This window comes from Pseudophryne corroboree, chromosome 6 (assembly GCF_028390025.1).
Source record: "Pseudophryne corroboree isolate aPseCor3 chromosome 6, aPseCor3.hap2, whole genome shotgun sequence".
NCBI classification, from domain to species: domain Eukaryota; kingdom Metazoa; phylum Chordata; class Amphibia; order Anura; family Myobatrachidae; genus Pseudophryne; species Pseudophryne corroboree.
Genome location: NC_086449.1, coordinates 173,010,297 through 173,031,886, shown reverse-complemented (window position 1 = coordinate 173,031,886; position 21,590 = coordinate 173,010,297). Strand labels below are relative to the sequence as shown.

The 21,590-nt window shown below is 44.8% G+C and overlaps 2 protein-coding genes across 4 annotated transcripts in view; one reads left to right on the top strand and one right to left on the bottom strand.

Annotated features, from left to right (window-relative positions):
• The window catches only part of MOB1A (MOB kinase activator 1A), a 340,751-nt gene that overhangs the window by 15,123 nt on the left and 304,038 nt on the right, over positions 1-21,590 (bottom strand). The gene's annotated exons all lie outside the window — the stretch shown is intronic.
• TET3 (tet methylcytosine dioxygenase 3) overlaps positions 1-21,590 on the top strand; it is a 130,669-nt gene that overhangs the window by 85,691 nt on the left and 23,388 nt on the right. For all 3 annotated transcript variants that reach the window (XM_063932116.1, XM_063932115.1, XM_063932117.1), the window contains 5 exons: positions 7,291-7,381; positions 8,947-9,040; positions 13,090-13,298; positions 13,662-13,812; positions 14,731-14,820. In XM_063932116.1, the coding sequence (XP_063788186.1) occupies positions 7,291-7,381; positions 8,947-9,040; positions 13,090-13,298; positions 13,662-13,812; positions 14,731-14,820 (635 nt within the window). The remainder of the gene's footprint in view (positions 1-7,290; positions 7,382-8,946; positions 9,041-13,089; positions 13,299-13,661; positions 13,813-14,730; positions 14,821-21,590) is intronic.

The window sequence follows — 21,590 nt, the reverse complement described above, 5'->3', positions numbered from 1 at the left end:
TATTAAATGACCTTCAGGCTGTGTGTATAAGGTGTATATGAAACATAAACGCATTCTGTGCTTAGACTTAGGTCCCATCGCCATGATATCTCATTATGGTATGCAATTATTCCAAAATATGGAAAAATACGATATCCAAAATACTTCTGGTCCCAAGCATTTTGCATAAGGGATACTCAACCTGTATATGCAATTTTCCAAATTATTTTAATATGCTACAAGTATATCCATATTACGCTATACCAAAACCTAGTCACACACACCATAGCTCATACCTGTGTACAGTATGTATACCATCATCTGCTCAAATTCTATGTTTTTATGGGGGACATTTACTAAGCAGTGATAAGAGCGGAGAAGTGAGCCAGTGGAGAAGTTGCCCATGGAAACCAATCAGCACTGAAGTAACATCTGTAATTTGCATATAATAAAATGATACAGAGATGCTGATTGGTTGATGGGGAAATTTCTCCACTGGCTCACTTCTCCGCTCTTATTACTGCTTAGTAAATGTTCCCCTATGTTACTGTAATGTGGGTAATGTGGGCAGGGTAACATGCTTGTTTTGCTTGTAACCCATGGAGTTGTGAGCAACAGCTAGTTACGTTATACCGGACTGTATCACAGTGTGCGGCTCATGCTTAATTTACATATCTTTCTTTTCAGATAGGGGCTGTGAGACCGGCGGTGGGGATCCCGGAGGTCAGCATACTGTCCCCAGGATCTCGACCGCAGAATGCCGGCAGGGGGGGCAAGCGCAGTAGAGCCCCTTACGGGCTCGGTGGCTTGCTGCACTTGCCATAGGTTCTATTCCCACTCTATGGGTGTCATGGACACCCATGAGTGGGAATAGTCTCTGTTAGTCAGTATGTCGACTGTTGGGCATTTAACCGCTTGGGATCCCAGCGTCTGTATGGTGCCGGGATCCCGAGTGGCGGTCACATGACCGCATGCCTTATTTTCTGAGGTATGAGTGGAAAACAGGCATAACAACAGAAGGACACTTTTTCCAGCATTCTTCTCATAACTATTACCTAATGGGCATAAAATGGATTTGGCCATTTTGTGGAACGAAATCAAGCAATGAGGTAATGGTCTGTTACAGAATCAGCCAGGACACTGCTTTCTCTCTCGGCCTCGCGTGTCAGTAAAAGTTTGCAGTGTGATTTTGTTAACATGGGGATCATATGACCAGGAACCGTGTCAATTGATTCTCAGTTTTTGCTCCATGATCTGCTGCTGTCAAGGGACACTGGTTGCAATGTCCCGGCAGACTGGTCCTTCGCAAGAACCTGTATACTACAGCAGGGTGTAAAGCCCATTCATATCCACAACATGTATACAATAGATGAGAGCAAAGGGGTTATTATAGATGATCGCTATGTTAATATCTAAAAATAAAATATTAAACTTACATTTGTAACCAGTAAACGTTTTAATGTCTGTCATAACAAACTCCACATAGAAGATACAGACTGCAGAACCACAGGTGTGACATTCATGATGAGGAAAATTCATATTACAGCAATGCTAGTGAGCTCATGTCACTGTTTGTGCAATCACTGGGGATGGTTCTGCTATGTGCGTAGTGTAGCGGAGCCACCTTTCTTGCATGCAGCATTTTCTATTTGTAAACAAGCCGTCATTGTATAAAAGAGACGTGACTTAGTTTACTCCCTATTTTTTATGCCTGTCACTAGACCTGAATGTGAGATCATGTGATTCACAGGAGGAGTCATGTGAGCAGTCTGTAGTATCCCAGGGTATTGAAAACATTGCCACGTGCATTTATTGAAGTGGGTGGGGCCTAGGGAGATGTCCTACTATCAACCGTGCATGCCAGAAAAACATACAAACCATTTTATACTGCAGGACTCGAGATGACACGTACCCTGAAGCCATTTGCCTACTAAATAAAAATTGTCACATCAATATGGGTAATGATCGCACACAAGTCCTAAGTTTTCCTGCAGAGTCCAGAGTCTCGCTGAGACCGTCACTATAGTTATTTGAATTATATTATCCAATGATGGTATTTCCTGTGCAGTGATCATGCAGGAGTTTTCTCTTACAGACTTTATTACCATAGGATTTTTCTGTATGCTATGGAATATATGTCATGAATCACAGAAAGCCGTTCTGCTTTTGATAACATTAGTGTAGTCTGCCTTATTGAAAGTTTGTCCATATAAATTGCAGAGGCTTTTAATACACTTTTGTGAGGTGTAGCTATACCGGGGGAAGGGGGGGAAGATTAGGCAGTTGTTTCAGATAGCACAATGGAGAGTATCAAAATGCTAATTTTCCTATGGCAAAAGACTGAGTTTTGAGCTTTAGCTCAATGGCGCCATGATTGTCTAGGCACACAATTATCTTGTATTTAAGGTTACTGCTTTAGTGCTACGAGAGAGTAGAGATCAGATGCACTGAAATAATGACAGACCCTGATTGTACTGCGTTTCCTCATGGTCTCCCATCAGAAAGGGACATTTATGAGCCGCTACAGTGCGGACACGTTGCTTTTCTACCATTCTTTAAGCCTTCAGAACAATCTGAGCTTGGCTTTGCGGATCCATGAGAAAATGCTCATAGTGGGAGACACACTGGACAATTTAATAAGCTATAGTAATCTTACAGCTACAAAGAGTGGTTCAATAAGTAGGGTAACAAGACCTCTCACTTGTGTAATGTTCTCTATTGCAGTCTAATTCCCCCCCAGGCCATAGCAGGTAGACCACTGCTTCCCCTCGCGCCCATCAGACTGTGCCTCATATCAGTCATACTGTCCCAACATGAGTTGTAAGATGGGGAAACATGGTCACACACTGAGGTGCGTAGTGTGAGCAGATATCTGCGTCTAAAGGGCACATCAGCTGCTAAAATTAATTGCCAACTTGTCAAAGTGTACAGTATGGGAGGCACTCAATATCCCGGCTGTCGGGATCCCGGCGCACTGCATACTGGCGCCGGGATCCTGACTGCCGGGATACTGACAACTATTCTCCCTTTTGGGGTGTCCACGACACCCCTGGAGGGAGAATAAATAGCATGCAGCGTGGCGAGCACAGCCAGCCCGCAAGGGGCTCCTTTGCGCTCACCCTGCTGCCAGCATTCCGGCGTTCGGGATCCAGACGCCGATATAGCGTAGTACACCCGTACAGTACAGTGATAACATTATTTCATGGAAGCAGGTTTGGGATTGGTGTACTGCCTATGGTGGATGTGCTTGGCTGGCCAGATCGCTGCTCATCTTGAATGTCTGTCCTGTTGTTATCAAAGGCAGTGAACCAAACCCAAACTGTTTCCATGGCGTGACGTTATCACTGTACACCTCGACAAGTTGGCAATGTATTTCAGCTGCTGATATGCCCTGTAGACGCAGAAATCCCATGATTCCGCCAGTTCCGCAATCTTACAGCTGATGTTGGGACAGTGACTGATATGAGGCCGTGAGGGGAAGCAGTGGTCTTGTTACCTTACTTATTAAACCACCGTCATACTTTATTGTGCAATGTTCTAGGTAATTATCTTGAACAATTTTGCTTGCACCTCACTGGGTGATTATTATTAACTTTCTTTGATAAGGCGCCACATGGTGTCCACAGCACCGTACAGTATACATATGTTCACCATAAACTCAATTTAAAAACCAAAGAAAGTCTGTGTGTGTGCATGGGGAGTTGAGGAGCAGTAGAATCACTGATAGAAAGACTCATTAAGGCTTGTAAAAGTAAGCAATGATTGGTTAGAGGGCCGAGTGGGGAGCAAACCACTCCATGAGCCTGAACCCCAAGTGGGCGGGTGGACAGGATCATGGTCCCTGGTAAGAAAAAAAAAGGGGATATTACTAGAAGAGAACAAAGGAAGAATACCCTGTCTTTGAGTGCTTGCAGTCTAAGAGGACGGGGATAACCAGGAGGGTGTGTTGGGAGAGCGGATATTTGGGTGGTCAGAGGTGTAGAGAAGTAAGATGACTTGTATGAAGGTATGGATGTTGGTCGAAAATCTGATAGAGCAAGGGAGTGAGTTCCAGGATAGATAGGCAGCACAGGAGGAATTTTAGATGCAGGAGTTAGGTGGATGTGATTGGTGTGGACAGTGGAAGGGTAGAGATGGAGCATGGATAGAAATTAGGCTGGAGAAGTGTAACAATTTACTTTATAGGTGAGTGTATTCTGTGGTGGATGTTGAGCCAGTGAATCAATTTACAAAGGCGGGGAGCCAACACAGAGCCACAAGAGAGGTAAATGAGACGGGTGAGGTATTCATTGTAGCTCGCAAAGGGGAGAGACAAATGAGAGAAAAAACAGAGATGGAGAATACAGTAATCTAGGTGGGAAACGACAAGTGCATGAATGAGCGGTTTGGTGGCATCTAGGATGAGAAAGGGTCTGGGTATAGAAATATAATGAAGGTGGAAGCAGAAAGATGGTGAGATAGACTGATAGTGGGGAGTGAATGAGTTGATTAACAAAGGTGAGTTGTCAACAGAAAGTGGGTGTGTTGGGGGGGATGTCTCAGGTGGAGGGGAATACAATGGGTCATAATGATTTTTTTTGTTCTCCTAAATACTGCTAAGTTTATCCAAGCTTATATATTAAATGCATTGTGAGAGTAATGAATTTAGAAATATCATCTTGGAAGCTTTTTATTTGTTAGAGCTCATCTAGAAATAGGCCTATCTGCAGAAAGCATAATAGCACCTCCAAGGTGCGGAAATTTAAAGTCCTGTTGTGTGGAAGAAAAGTAACAACCTCACCCCTAAATGCCCGCTCCTTACCCATATCACCGGCTACATTCATGAGAAAGTCGTTTCACGATGTCACAGAACAGCATTTGCACCACAGGCTCATGCTTTTGGATGGTAAATTAACCATAGCATGTCTCATCCCTTATTTGAATCTTTTAAATAAAATATCCCAAACTGCATTACACAAAGAGGGTCTTATGGCGGGATGTATTTATCTGTAAGAATCAAAGTTGAAAATCGTAACTAATCATAGGGGCAGGCGTATTAAGCCTGGAGAAGTGATAAAGAAGTGATAAGTGCAAGGTGATAACGCACCAGCCAATCATTACTGGTTTAAAAAATGACAGGAGCTGATTGGCTGGTGCGTTATCACCTTTCACTGCTTTATTACTTCTCCAGGCTTAATACATCTGCCCCATAGGTGTTTAAAACATCTCTGAGCGAGTGTCCGCTTTGTTTTATTCAGCCAGACTGATTGCACACAACATACTTGGTTACCATCTTCTATTAGGCATGACATGATGGCATAGAAGCTAGCTCAGTGGGGTTTGAGCACTCCCAGTATTTGCCCTGCCACTACCCATGTCTAATTATGGTATTTTATATGGGAGAGAGGGCATAGTAATGGGCACCCACCCCTTCCTCCCCCCGGCCCCTAATCATTTGCAATCCAGTGCCGCTTTACCTTTACGCAATCATCTTTTTCACATGGAACAATCTTCCTGTATGCGTTGGCTTATTCATGACACCGTAGACTGCAACATATTTTCTAAGCTGGGACGTTCTTTAAAGATCATACAATAATATCGCAGATACAGTGAATCCATATAAATAAATAAAGCCAAGATAAGGACGTCATGTTGAGATTTTATAATTAAACATTGGCAACAGGAAAACGGCATAGATTGAATTAATATAACACAAAAAATAATGATCAGGCTACTGCAATCTTATATAAATACATTTGATGAAAGTAATGTGGTAGAAATCTACGTGGAAATCGGGAGGTCGAAGTTCATGATAATTGGCCATGTCTTACAACTTTATAGCAGTGAGTTTATACAGGATCAGATCATTATAGAAAGTGTCACAGTAACCAACACATAAGACATAACTATGGATCTACAGCTTATTGCAAAACACCATTTTATTAAATGAACAGGGACCTCATATTTGTAGATAGACAAATAATGGATAATACAATCAGAGTGCCTGAGACATTTTCATCCATAAAGGTTAGATTGAGCTAATTTGAAAGTGTATGCAGGTTGAGTATTCCATATCCAAATATTCCGAAACACAGAATTTTTTGAGTGAGATAGTGAAACCTTTGTTTTCTGATGGCTCAATGTACACAAACTTTGTTTAATACACAAAGTTATTAAAAATATTGTATTAAATGACCTTTAGACTGTGTGTATAAGGTGTTTATGAAACATAAATGAATTGTGTGAATGTACACAGACTTTGTTTAATGCACAAAGTTATTAAAAATATTGGCTAAAATTACCTTCAGGCTGTGTGTGTAAGGTGTATATGAAACATAAATGCATTCTGTGCTTAGACTTAGGTCCCATCGCCATGATATCTCATTATGGTATGCGATTATTCCAAAATACGGAAAAATCCGATATCCAAAATATTTCTGGTCCCAAGCATTTTGGATAAGGGATACTCAACCTGTACTCATATAATTATTGTCTGAGGGTCCTACAGCTTTGCTGCACAGGTCATGGGCCTAAAATTCATATGAAGCTGGCTTTCATTGTTTAACTTAAGACCTGATTATAATGATAATCAAATTAAAATCAACCAGATTTTCATATGTACTTCTCACCTGTAGATATGTCATTCTACAGAAATGCATTTGTTTATTTAAAAGCAAGTATGAGGTGTGTAGCCGGCTTTAGGAGAGGGACATAGAGCTTGATGCTTGTTTTATTGGCAGAGGTTATATTCACACATTGTAAATTCTGAAAGATCAAACACAGCCTGCTGCATTACTTGGGTAACTATAGTAAGGACACTTCCACGCAGTGTGTGTGGCTGTAATAGTAGCCGCCTCATCTATTTCTGTACATTTCCACATCGACGCTGCTATTTTTACAGTGACCTTAAAATTTAATGAAACATACCCGGCACATTCATTGGAACTGTAGAATAATAGAGATCCAAACCCACAGTGCTTTGTATTGGGATTGCTACAAGGACAGCATGCTTAGTGACACCATGATCAATAACTCATTAAGACAATTTAGCTGATTCAGTAGAAGCAAATAAATTGTAAATGTAAAGGCTTATAATCTGTAAAGCAGTCGAAAGGCTAGGGCTGGAGCCATGGTGCGATTGAATGGCATTTGATATTAAGGAAATGTGGGCAAGGCTCGTTGAGTTCACTAGTACAGTCAGCAAAAATCCTTATCTTGCCCACTTTTATGTTCGTTTTCGATGCACTGAACGTTCTAGGTTACGATGTGATGCTTACTCATGCTGTTACTCTTACAGGACAGGTTTCTGACCAATGTTTTATTTCCCTGCAGAACAAATAAATGAGAAGGATGAAGGACCATATTACACTCACCTCGGGTCCGGACCAACCGTGGCTTCCATTAGGGAGTTAATGGAAGAGAGGTGAGTTGGACCTGTATAGCTGCAGTCTCCCTGAAAACTATTAGGGCATTATAATTAAATGTCTTCTGAGTATGATAACCTATAATGCTGATTGCATTGAGAATTATACATGGAACACTGTTGCATGTAGCACTAGCTTTCCCTTCTCCCCCCATATTTTTCTGTTCCCTCCTCAGCTACTGTAACCCTCAACTTTTCCACAGCTCTCTAGTCCACCTGCTCCCTCCCTGATAGCCCTCTGTTTTCTCCCAGCTCCCAACTTCTCCCTGTACACCTCCCATGTCTTGTTACCTACACTCATGTAACCATCTGTTCCTAACATTGGGCCTAATTCAGACCTGATCGCTAGGCTGCGTTTTTGTACAGCCTGCGATCGGGTCTGAACTGCGTATGCACTGCAATGCGCAGGCGCGCCGGTCCGCAGCGACTGGGATCAGCGGGCAGCAATAGGATGTGCGAGAAAAGCGATCGCACGGGTGATCGCAAGATGACTGATGGGAAGAGGCCATTTGTGGGTGGCAACTGACTGTTTTTAAGGATTGTCCAGGAGGGACCAGGTGTTTGGAGGGAGGGATTCTGACGTCAGCTCCAGCCCCGATCATCGCACTGGAAGAGTAAGTCCTGGGCTGTGCAGAGACTGCACAAACGTCTGTTTGTGCAGCTCTTCTGTGCATGCGATTTCCCTCTCCCCCTGCAGGCGGCAACTACCTGATCGCAGGGATGCAAAAAACGCACCCTAGCGATCATGTCTGAATTAGGCCCATTGTCCTATATACTCTTTGCACAGCTCCTGTAATGTAGCCCTCTACTCCTTGCCCATCTCTTCTAAACAGTTTATTTTCTCTACAGCTCCTGTATTTCTCTGCTTGAGCTCCTGTATTTGTCACTAACTTTTACATTCCTCCTCCTGCTACAGTAACCCTCTGCATCAGTAGCTCCAGCAAGTTTCTTCTACACCCCACCTCCAGTATCCTCCTGTTCCAGGGACCCTGTTCCATACCCCACTTCCAGTAACCTCTTAGCATCAGTACCTCCAGCAAGTTTCTGATAAGCCTGACTTCGGTATCCTCCTACTCCTTCTCTAAGGACCCTTTGTTCCATACCTCACCTCCAGTAACCTCAACTTCAGTAGCTCCAGCAAGTGTCTGCTCCCTCACCATCTCCAATTGCTTTCTGCTCTGCTCAGAAACCTTCGGTTCCATCCCCCTGATCCAGTAACCCTTTACTTCTTCCTTTGCTAAAGCAAACCGTTCTTCCTCCCATAATGTCAGTAACCCCTGTGTTCCTTTGCTCTCAGGGTGCTATAGCCATCTGGTTCTTTCTGTGCTCTCCTCCTCTATGTATAACCCCCTGTTCTCTCCACAGCTTCTTAAAGCATCTAATGCTAAACCAGGGTCACGTCCAGATTTTATAACCCTTTGCTCCATTCCTTCAGCACTCGTACTTAGTATATTCAGGTCCTCTCTGTCAATACACTGATGGTAGTAACACAAAATAAAATGAAGATGTATGGATGACCTTCCGTACCCACTAAGCTCATTCATTTAATATGTTTTACATTACAGGTATGGAGAGAAAGGGAGTGCAATCCGCATTGAAAAAGTCATTTACACAGGAAGGGAAGGGAAGAGCTCCAGGGGATGCCCCATTGCAAAATGGGTAGGTAATCACAAACACATCCGGAAACACACATCTGCTGCATTCTAAAGGAACGATAATGCCCGATATCATCCGATTTCGGGCATTAGACCACGATATATCGGATGAAATCGGGCATTTTGGAGGTGTTTCCGATCCGATGCGCGTTCCCGTGAGCATCAGATCGGATCCTCCAGATTGACCGTGCTAAACTAGCAATCATGTCCGACCCCGCAGGCATGGCTGGGATCGCACAAGATGCATCATATGCAAAAGGACCGCATACAGTGTATCTTGTGCTATCCTGCCACCCGGGAGGCTGCTGGGGTGATCGCCTGCGAAATTAGGGTGGGACATGTCGCATAAGTGTATGGGGCCCTTAAGGGTCCTTATTGCAATCTTTAATGTGTTCTCATCTGGATACATTATTATGTGTTAAGGATCTCTTGATTTGAAACCCCGGGTCTGGCAGTTGTACATAAAGGGCATTTCCGTCTCATTAGAAAACATTATGTGCATTCACTTGTAAGGCTGAATTGGTTTGTCTGTAGCATAGTGAAAGTTGTGTATACATCCCTTATGCAGAGCTCGGAATGGCACGGAGCCCACCCGGCTGATCTGTGGTCATTATGGAAGTGTGCGTGTACTATTACTTGTTGGATGGGAGATATATTATATTTATATATGGTGTTTTTCTACTGCTTGTAGCTAATGACATTGAACTCCACCCTCAGCTTCATGTTTTCTCCCGTGTGCTTTCTAAGAGAGGATGCAGTTCCTCATTGGCAGGAAGCCGGCTTTCATGTGCAGGATGGAGGTAAACTGAGGACAAGGAGGCTTGTTTATAACATTATTTATAGAGCAGAGCTCTGAGTGGCCAGTGCGTAGATTGTCCCTTTCTTAACCCTCTGACTGATGCACATTGCCTGGAAATACATGAAGATAGTACTGCTACAACCAGCAAACTGAAATCACCAGCGTCTCCCACGTTACAGCATTTGTTTAAAGGGGAAACTAAATACTAACACACACTGTCCTCGTGTTTTGCATAGTGGCCAATAGGAAGGAACTGTGTGTGTGTGCATCTGTAACAGGAGTGTGAGTGTGCACTCAGCAGCACAGACTGACAGCACAATAGGTAGTGTCTGGGTGTGCATGAGCAATGCCATTAAATAAGTCAGTAGAGATGGGAGCTGCTGCGGCAGCAACTGATTAATTGAACCGATGGGATATAATCTTTTCTCTATCGTCCTAGTGGATGCTGGGGTTCCTGAAAGGACCATGGGGAATAGCGGCTCCGCAGGAGACAGGGCACAAAAAGTAAAGCTTTTTCCGATCAGGTGGTGTGCACTGGCTCCTCCCCCTATGACCCTCCTCCAGACTCCAGTTAGATTTTTGTGCCCGGCCGAGAAGGGTGCAATCTAGGTGGCTCTCCTAAAGAGCTGCTTAGAAAGAAGCTGCAAGGATTCTTCGCTGGGCAGAGAATCATGTGATAGCGCTATCAGCAGTGTTCATCCCGGGAGTGGACAACTGGGAAGCAGACTTCCTCAGCAGACACGATCTTCACCCGGGAGAGTGGGGACTTCATCCAGAAGTCTTCCACATGCTGGTAACCCGTTGGGAAAGACCAATGGTGGACATGATGGCGTCTCGCCTCAACAAAAAACTGGACAGGTATTGCGCCAGGTCAAGAGATCCGCAGGCAATAGCTGTGGACGCGCTGGTAACGCCTTGGGTGTACCAGTCGGTGTATGTGTTTCCTCCTCTGCCTCTCATACCAAAAGTATTGAGAATTATACGGCAAAGAGGCGTAAGAACGATACTAGTGGTTCCGGATTGGCCAAGAAGGACTTGGTACCCGGAACTTCAAGAGATGATCACGGAAGATCCGTGGCCTCTACCTCTAAGGAGGGACTTGCTTCAGCAGGGTCCCTGTCTGTTTCAAGACTTACCGCGGCTGCGTTTGACGGCATGGCGGTTGAACGCCGGATCCTAATGGAAAAAGGCATGCCGGAAGAAGTCATTCCTACTTTGATTAAAGCAAGGAAAGAAGTAACCGTGCAACATTATCACCGAATTTGGCGAAAATATGTTGCGTGGTGCGAAGATCGGAGTGCTCCGACGGAGGAATTTCAACTGGGTCGATTCCTACATTTCCTGCAATCAGGATTGTCTATGGGTCTCAAATTGGGATCTATTAAGGTTCAAATTTCGGCCCTGTCGATTTTCTTTCAAAAATAATTGGCTTCAGTCCCTGAAGTCCAGACCTTTGTGAAGGGAGTGCTGCATATACAGCCTCCTGTGGTGCCTCCAGTGGCACCGTGGGATCTCAATGTAGTTTTGGATTTTCTAAAATCTCATTGGTTTGAACCACTAAATAAGGTGGATTTGAAATATCTCACTTGGAAAGTGACCATGCTTCTAGCCCTGGCTTCTGCCAGGAGAGTGTCAGAATTGGCAGCTTTATCTTACAAAAGCCCATATCTGATTTTCCATTCGGACAGGGCAGAACTGCGGACTCGTCCGCATTTTCTCCCTAAGGTGGTGTCAGCATTTCATCTGAACCAGCCTATTGTAGTGCCTGCGGCTACAAGTGACTTGGAGGACTCCAAGTTACTGGACGTTGTCAGAGCATTAAAAATATATATTGCAAGAACAGCTGGAGTCAGAAAATCTGACTCGTTGTTTATATTGTATGCACCCAACAAGATGGGTGCTCCTGCGTCTAAGCAGACGATTGCTCGTTGGATCTGTAGCACAATCCAACTGGCACATTCTGTGGCAGGCCTGCCACAGCCTAAATCTGTAAAGGCCCACTCCACAAGGAAGGTGGGCTCATCTTGGGCGGCTGCCCGAGGGGTCTCGGCATTACAACTTTGCCGAGCAGCTACGTGGTCAGGGGAGAACACGTTTGTAAAATTTTACAAATTTGATACTCTGGCTAAGGAGGACCTGGAGTTCTCTCATTCGGTGCTGCAGAGTCATCCGCACTCTCCCGCCCGTTTGGGAGCTTTGGTATAATCCCCATGGTCCTTTCAGGAACCCCAGCATCCACTAGGACGATAGAGAAAATAAGATTTTACTTACCGATAAATCTATTTCTCGGAGTCCGTAGTGGATGCTGGGCGCCCATCCCAAGTGCGGATTATCTGCATAAATTGTACATAGTTTTTGTTAACTTATTCGGGTTATTGTTGTAGGAAGCCATCTTTCAGAGGCTCCGCTGTTATCATACTGTTAACTGGGTTTAGATCACAAGTTGTACGGTGTGATTGGTGTGGCTGGTATGAGTCTTACCCGGGATTCAAAATCCTCCCTTATTGTGTACGCTCGTCCGGGCACAGTACCTAACTGGAGTCTGGAGGAGGGTCATAGGGGGAGGAGCCAGTGCACACCACCTGATCGGAAAAAGCTTTACTTTTTGTGCCCTGTCTCCTGCGGAGCCGCTATTCCCCATGGTCCTTTCAGGAACCCCAGCATCCACTACGGACTCCGAGAAATAGATTTATCGGTAAGTAAAATCTTATTTGTAAGGCCTCAGTAGTTGCTAATAAACAGTGTTTGAGGAATATATGCTTTAAAATTAAAGAGGTTGTTTAAAAAAAAAATGTAATACATTTTTTTTTTATCTTTACCTTTCCTGTGATGTAAAGCAAAAATGTTTGCTTCTAAATGGGTAACCTGGTTAATATAACAAGAAGCAGACAACTCATGCATTGCCTCCTTGATTACTCAAGACCATTACAATACTATAAGAACATAATTGTCAGTATGAAAACTGCAGAATAATATTCATGGTTGAGAATATCCTTGTGGGAGAAACCATTGGACTACCCATCTTGGTAATTTGATTATTCATACTAGGGAGGATATTTGTCAAAGCTTGCAGACAGACAAAATTCCAACCAATCAGCTGCCAATGGCAGTTTGAAGCTGATTGGTCAGTACTTTAGCTCTCTCAAAAGTCTGACAAATATCCCCCTAGATCATTGGTGAAACAAGTTTCAAATCTAAGATCTCCATGTACGGGTGCAGGGGTTTCAGACAACTGCTTGGTCTTGTGGTTTCAGATCATCCGCCGGCAGAGCGACGAAGAGAAGCTCATGTGTTTGGTTCGGCACCGAGCTGGCCATCATTGTGAGAATGCGGTCATTATCATATTGATCATGGCTTGGGAGGGAATCACCCGTTCATTGGGTGATAAGCTGTATCAAAACATCTCCGAAACCATCACCAAATATGGAAACCCAACATCCAGAAGATGCGGCCTGAATGATGAGTGAGTTCTTCCCACAGATAATAAATAGCGAGAAAGGGTCGCATGGCAAAACATGCTTCATAGAGTACTGATAAATCTTAACATTGTAGCTGCTTTATATTAAAGAGTGCTCTCCGTGACATTAGAAAGCACGCAACATATTCAGTATATGTATATACACGTATATTATGCAGGTTGAATTTATAGTAATTTTATTCAACTACTAATTATGTAAAAATAATGTCAAAATAGTTACCAGTGTAAATATAATATGTTATAGAAGTTTGTTATTCACAACATATTTTCTGGAAGATTTTGCCGGTATGAACCACATGATTACCGGATAGCATTGCGTAATGATCTGTATATTGATTTCTGTTACAGCCGGACCTGTGCGTGCCAAGGCAAGGACCCTAACACCTGCGGTGCCTCTTTCTCCTTTGGGTGTTCATGGAGCATGTACTTTAATGGCTGCAAGTACGCTCGCAGCAAGATCCCAAGGAAGTTCAGACTGGTTGGGGATAATCCCAAAGAGGTGGGTGGTAAATATAGGCACTATAAATGTGCGTTTCTCTCTCACCCACTATTGGATAATACTGGGTTAATGGTAAGAACTGGTATCAAGGTACACTCTACCCTTCTAATTATCCAGCCAGGCTCGTCGCCCATTACAGTACATGCAGGAGGAGAATATCACTAATTAGTTGGGTCTAGTAAAATAATAATGAGCAACATGTTATTGTAGCTTTGTACTGATAGTTAATGAGGTATTATTACAAAATGATCAGTGTATTAGCTAATGATAGGTGATATAGCATCGTCTGGATCCACCTTAGGCAGCACGGGAAGCCATTCTTTAGTTGTGATTTGCAGTGTATGTCAAAGAAACCTGCGGCACATTCATCTTGTTTAGGGTTTGTATACAAGGGACCCTGTGGTATATCCCATCTGATATACCTGTCCATCATCAAATAAGCATCCCTATGCAAACAAGTAAGAGCTCCCAGAGTATAAAAATCTGTGGACCCTGTATGCAACTTGTCCTATTATCTTATGTAAAGGGTTTGTCCATCCACTCCAGCCAACTCGTAGAGTGGTTGCCACATCTCGGGTGACAGGCGCCAGATAAGGACCAATGGGGGAGATTTAGCAAAGCTTGGAAAGAGTTAAAGTACCAGCTCCTGTCATTTTTCAAAAACGCCAGTAACATGACAGAAGCTGACTGGTTGGTCTCCAAGCTTTGATAAATCTAGCCCAACATCACAGACTACGTACAATAGTCACAGACAGAAGTACAGCTACATAAAAATATTCTAAAATGTGGACAACATTAGAACTGAAGATCACTCATTGGCTTTCCACAAACCTGAAACACACATATAAGATATACCCTGTAGTGTGTCCTTTCATCTGGTTGTGCAGCTGAATACATTGTATTGTTTTTATTCTGCAGGAGGAATGTCTCAAGGACAACTTCCAGGAACTGGCTACAAAGGTTGCTCCGGTTTACAAGCAGCTTGCTCCACAGGCTTACCACAATCAGGTACTTCTGTCTAACATGGGCGCAGCCTTTTACATCTCTAATGTGCATTTCGTTTGTAGGAAATTATAAGTACATACATAAAACCATTTGGTGCATAAAACTATATAGCAAAATCTTAATGATTGAATATTAGAGTGTCATTTTAGGGCTGTCTTATCAGGTATTATAGTGATGTATTGCCTAGTATACTACAGCTTTGTATGTGCAAATCCTTCCATAGGCATTCATAGTCTGTCTTTAAGCTGGCCACACCCGTCCCTAGCTCCAAGCCAGAGCATCGGTGTCCCATAATGGACCAATGGGAGATCCAGCTGCCTGACCACAGCAGCCAGATCAGTTTTGTCATCACTAATATTCTACAGTGACATGATAGCTTGCTATGTAATACACACAGCATGGGATGTCTGTCACCTAAGTAATTTTGATCATTTCTCTGACGTCCTAGTGGATGCTGGGTACTCCGTAAGGACCATGGGGTATAGACGGGCTCCGCAGGAGACTGGGCACTCTTAAAAGAAAGATTAGGTACTATATCTGGTGTGCACTGGCTCCTCCCTCTATGCCCCTCCTCCAGACCTCAGTTAGTATCTGTGCCCGGCCAGAGCTGGATGCACCCTAGGGGCTCTCCTGAGCTTCCTAGAAAAGAAAGTATTTGTTAGGTTTTTTATTTTCAGTGAGATCTGCTGGCAACAGACTCACTGCTACGTGGGACTGAGGGGAGAGAAGCGAACCTACCTGCTTGCAGCTAGCTTGGGCTTCTAAGGCTACTGGACACCATTACCTCCAGAGGGATCGAACACAGGCCCAGTCCTCGGTCGTCCGGTCCCGGAGCCGCGCCGCCGTCCCCCTTGCAGAGCCAGAAGAACGAAGAGAAGTTGAAAATCGGCGGCTGAAGACTCCGGTCTTCATTAAGGTAGCGCACAGCACTGCAGCTGTGCGCCATTGCTCCCTTAGCACACCACACACTCCGGTCACTGATGGGTGCAGGGCGCTGGGGGGGGCGCCCTGGGCAGCAATTAGATTACCTTACTTGGCGAAAAGCACATAATACAGTCTGATAAACTGTATATGTGCATTAACCCCCGCCATTAAAGTACATAAAAGGACAGAAGCCCGCCGCTGAGGGGGCCGGCCTTCTTCCTCAGCACACCGGCGCCATTTTCTCTTCACAGCTCAGCTGGAAGGAAGCTCCCCAGGCTCTCCCCTGCAGTATCCTGGTACACAAAGGGTGAAAAAGAGAGGGGGGGGGGGGGGCACATAAATTTAGGCGCAAAACTGTGTATATAAGCTGCTATAGGGGAAAAATCACTCAGTATAGTGTACATCCCTGTATTATATAGCGCTGTGGTGTGTGCTGGCATACTCTCTCTCTGTCTCTCCAAAGGGTCTGGTGGGGGAACTGTCTTCAAATAGAGCATCCCCTGTGTGTGTGGTGTGTCGGTACGCGTGTGTCGACATGTCTGAGGTAAAAGGCTCCTCTAAGGAGGTGATAGAGCGGATAAGTGTGTGGGAGGGTGTCTCCGTCAACAACGCCGACACCTGTTTGGATATGTGTAAGTGCTGAGGTAAAATGATTGCACAAAAGGTTAGGGAACAGAAAGGAAATCTACCCTGGTCTGTCCCTATGTCACAGAGTCCTTCAGAGTCTCTCTATGTTCACTATCCAAAATAACAAAGTATCGACACGGAGTTTAACTCCACTGTCGACTACGATAATGCAAAGTTACAGCCAAGAGGGCTAAAAGATATTCAATATATGATTATTGGAATAAAAGATGATTTGCATATCACTGATGACTCATCTGTCCCTGACACGAGAGTACACATGTTAAGGGGAAGAATGCTGAGGTAAATTTCCCTCCTCTCATGAGGAAAAAGAGCGGGAATCTCCAGACAAGAGACGGCAGCTTCCCACAAGAGAATTCTGAGGCTGTATCCTTTCCCCACTAGGGCCAGGATGTGTTGAGAATCTTCCCCTTGGGTGTCCTGTTTCCACTAGCTATTCTCAGGGATCCTGCAGATAGCGTGCACATTCTAGTATACTACCCAGACCGGCGATTGTGTCGGCATGGGTTTATAGCGCTGTGGCAGCATGGACAGGTACCTTATCAGCAGAGATTGAGACCCTAGTATGCATATAAATATTTTAAGATGCTGTCTTAAGTGATAGATATATAATTATAAAGCATGCCCAAAGGGACATGAGTATACTGGGTCCTAGAGACAAAAGCTATGTCGATTTCTGCTTGACGTGTCCTGTAGAATATACATTGGACAGATGATGCCGACTTAAGAGGCATATGGAAGGCTGAGGATTGTGTGGAGAAAGGTTCTCGGGCCTGGTCTCCACAGTTATAGCTGGTAATTCTGATATTTTGCCTTATATTCCTGCACAGCCTAGGAAAGCACGACATTATTAAATGCAGCTTTTCGAATAAAAAAACAAGAAAGTCTGAGGTGCGTCCTTTCTTGTCAGAGCCGGGGGCAGAGGAAAGAAGCTGTACAACACAGCTAGTCCCCAGGAACAGAAGTCCTCCCCGGCCTCTACAAAAATCCACCGCATGTCGCTGGGGCTCCACAGGCGGAGCTAGGCCCGGTGGGGACACGCCTTCGTAAGTTCAGCCACAAGTGGGTTCACTCCCTGTTAGATCCCTGGGCAATAGAAATTGTATCGCAGGGATACAGGTTGGACTGTGAGAAGATGCCCCCTCACCGAGGACCCGGCGGGCTTCCCCCCAAGAGAGGGAGCCAGTGTTAACTGCAATTCGTAAATTGTATCTTCAACAGGTGGTGGTCAAGGGTCCCCTCCTTCAACAAGAGGGTGTTATTATCCCGAAACCAGACGGTTCGGTTAGACCCATATTGAATTAAAATCCCTGAACATATACCTGAAAAGGTTCAGGTTCAAGATGGAATCGCTAAGAGCGGTCATTGCATGCCTGAAATGAATCGGGACATAAGGGATGCATACCTTCGTGTCCCCATTTATCCACCTCATCAGGCGTACCTCAGAATTGCGGTACGGGATTGTCATTACCAATTTCACCAAGGTTATGGCGGATATGATGGTGCTCCTGCGGAAGCAAGGTGTCACTATTATCACATACTTGGATGATCTCCTCATAAAAGCGAGATCAAGAGAGAAGTTGCTGGACAGCGTATCACCTTCTCTGGAAGTGAAACGGCAACACGACTGGATTCTATATATTCCAAAGTCGCAGTTGGTTCCTACAGCTCATCTGCCTCGCCTAGGCATGATCCTAGACACAGACCAGAAGAGGGTTTATCTCCCGATAGAGAGAGCTCAGGAGCTCATGACACCGGTCAGGAATCCATTGAAAACCAAAACAGGTGTCAGTGCATCACTGCACTCGAGTCCTGGGAAGGATGATGGCATCATACGAGGCCATCCCCTTCGGCTGGTACCATGCAAGGACAATGGAACTTACTGGACAAGTGGTCCGGATCACATCTTCAGATGCATCGGTTAATCACCCTATCCCCCAGGGCCAGGGTGTCTCTCCTGTGGTGGCTGCGGAGTGCTCACCTTCTCGAGGGCCACAGATTCGGCATTCAGGACTGGGTCCTGGTGACCACGGATGCAAGCCTCCGAGGGTGGGGGGCAGTTACACAGGGAAGAAAATTCCAAGGTTTGTGGTCAAGCCAACAGACTTGCCTTCACATCAATATCCTGGAACTAAGGGCCATATACAACGCCCTAAGTCAAGCGGAGTTCCTGTTTCGCGACCAACCGGTTCTGATCCAGTCAGACCGCAGGGGCTCATGTAAACCGCCAGGGCGGCACAAGGAGCAGGGTGGCGAGGGTAGAAGCCACCAGAATTCTTCGCTGGGCGGAGAATCAAGTAAGCGAACTGTCAGCAGTGTTCATTCCGGGAGTGGACACGACCTCCACCCGGGAAAGTGGTGACTTCATCAGGAAGTCTTCACGCAGTTTTGCAAATTGATGGAAACTGCCTCAGGTGGACTACATGGCGTCCCACCTCAATAAAAAGATAAAAAAGGTTTTACGCTGGGTCAAGGGACTCTCAGGCAATAGCTGTGGTCGCACTAGTAACACCGTGGGTGTTCCAGTCGGTCTATATATTCCCTCCTCTTCCTCTCAGACCCAAGGGCTGAGAATTGTAATAAACGGAGGAGTGTGAACAATATTCTTTGCTCCGGATTGGCCAAGAAGGACTCAGTACCCGGAACTGCAAGAAATGCTCTCAGAGGACCCATGGCCTCTGCCTCTCAGTCAGGACATGTTGCAACAAGGACCCTGTCTGTTCCAAGACTTACCGCGGCTGCGTTGGACGGCATGGCGGTTGAACGCCGGATCCTAGCGGAAAAGGGCATTCCGGATGCAGTTATTCCTACGCTGATAAAGGCTAGGAAAGACGTGGCAGCAAGACTTTTTCACTGTATATGGCGAAAATAGGTTGCTTGGTGTGTGGCCGGGAAGGCCCTACAGAGGAATTCCAGGGGGGTCGATTCCTGCACTTCCTACAGTCAGGAGTGACTATGGGCCTAAAATTAGGATCCATAAAGGCCAAGATTTCGGCCCTATCCCTTTTTCTCTCAAAAAGAACTGGCTTCACTGCCTGAAGTTCGGACGTTGTTACAGGGGTGCTGCATATTCAGCTCCTTTTGTGCCTCCAGTGGCACCTTGGGATCTTAACGTGTGTTGGATTCCTAAAATCCCACTGGTTTGAGCCACTTAAGACCGTGGAGCTAAAATATCTCACGTGGAAAGTGGTCATGCTTTTGGCCTTAGCTTGGACTAGGCGTGTGTCAGAATTGGCGGCTTTGTCATGTAAAAGCCCATATCTGATCTTCCATATGGAAAGGGCAGAATGGAGGACTCGTCCCCAATTTCTCCCTAAGGTGGTATCATTGTTTCATTTGAACCAACCTATTGTGGTGCCTGCGGCAACTAAGGACTTGGAGGATTCCAAGTTGCTGGACGCAGTCCGGGCCCTGAAACTTTATGTTTCCAGGACTGCTAGAGTCAGAAAAACTGACTCGCTATTTATCCTGCATGCACCCAACAAGCTGGGTGCTCCTGCTTAAAAGCAGACTATTGCTCGCTGGATCTGTAGCACCATTCAGCTTGCACATTCTGCGGCTGGACTGCCGCATCCTAAATCAGTAAAAGCCCATTCCACGAGGAAGGTGGGCTCTTCTTGGGCGGCTGCCCGAGGGGTCTCGGTTTTACAACTTTGCCGAGCTGCTACTTGGTCGGGTTCAAACACTTTTGCAAAATTCTACAAGTTTGATACCCTGGCTGAGGAGGACCTTGAGTTTGCTCATTCGGTGCTGCAGAGTCATCCGCACTCTCCCGCCCGTTTGGGAGCTTTGGTATAATCCCCATGGTCCTTACGGAGTACCCAGCATCCACTAGGACGTCAGAGAAAATAAGAATTTACTCACCGGTAATTCTATTTCTCGTAGTCCGTAGTGGATGCTGGGAGCCCGTCCCAAGTGCGGACTCTCTGCAATACATGTATATAGTTATTGCTTAACTATAGGGTTATTGTATGAGCCATCTGTTGAGAGAGGCTCAGTTATTGTTCATACTGTTAACTGGGTATAGTTATCACGAGTTGTACAGTGTGATTGGTGTGGCTGGTATGAGTCTTACCCTGGATTCCAAATCCTTTCCTAGTACGGTCAGCTCTTCCGGGCACAGTTTCCCTAACTGAGGTCTGGAGGAGGGGCATAGAGGGAGGAGCCAGTGCACACCAGATATAGTACCTAATCTTTCTTTTAAGAGTGCCCAGTCTCCTGCGGAGCCCGTCTATACCCCATGGTCCTTACGGAGTACCCAGCATCCACTACGGACTACGAGAAATAGAATTACCGGTAAGTAAATTCTTATTTTTGTGAAGCAGTGTAAGGCTTATTCCACCTTTTTAATAATTTTTAAAAGTAATTCTCTAACGACCTTTCCTGGATTGTAGGCTTCCCTTCTGTGGAATCTCCTGCATTATTTGGGATCTGTTTGTGGAAAACCATACCCCTCCTTTTCTTCACTGTGCTGGTGGAGTCTGCTCCAGATAAGGTGCAGGGTACAGCAGAGACATCCCTGTGAGGTCTTCACACCACAGACATGAAAGTCTCTGAACCACTGCTAGTTATCTCCCACAAAGTTAAGCGGTTTTACTGGTCAGAAATAGGAGGAATTAAATTAGTCACAATGATTTACTGCGATCGGTCTTTTCGCGGCCATCGGCAAAAAATTACCACAAAAAGTTGCTTATCATAGGTGTGTGTGCTCCCACGATTTGATCTATCCTATTACAAATTTGCGAAAACAGGGTACTTGCAATAATTCTTGATGTCAAAGCCACAGAAAAACGTAGGAGAAAATGGGAAAATCTACAGGTACCTCAAAAAAAGGCAAACTAAGATCGGAAACAGTATAGAAGTCTATTAGTGACATAATAAAAATATTTGAGGTAATTAAAATGGGCCAAGTGGCTGTTATACACAGTGGTAAAACAGGGTAACTAATGTGTAAATTAAATATGTTTTGAAAATTTTGCTATAATACTGTAATTATAAAGAAACGGGAATATAAGTAATTGTATATGCACACACAGATACAGAGTTAATTGATGACATCTCTTATCCATATTATTTTAATGTAGTTAGTGCATTGCACAATAATATTGTAGTAAAAATATGTAGTCTCTTTCTAAGTAAGTACAATTATGTATTAATTTTTACTTATGCTTTTGCATAATCACTTAGTCTTTACTAAGTACTCA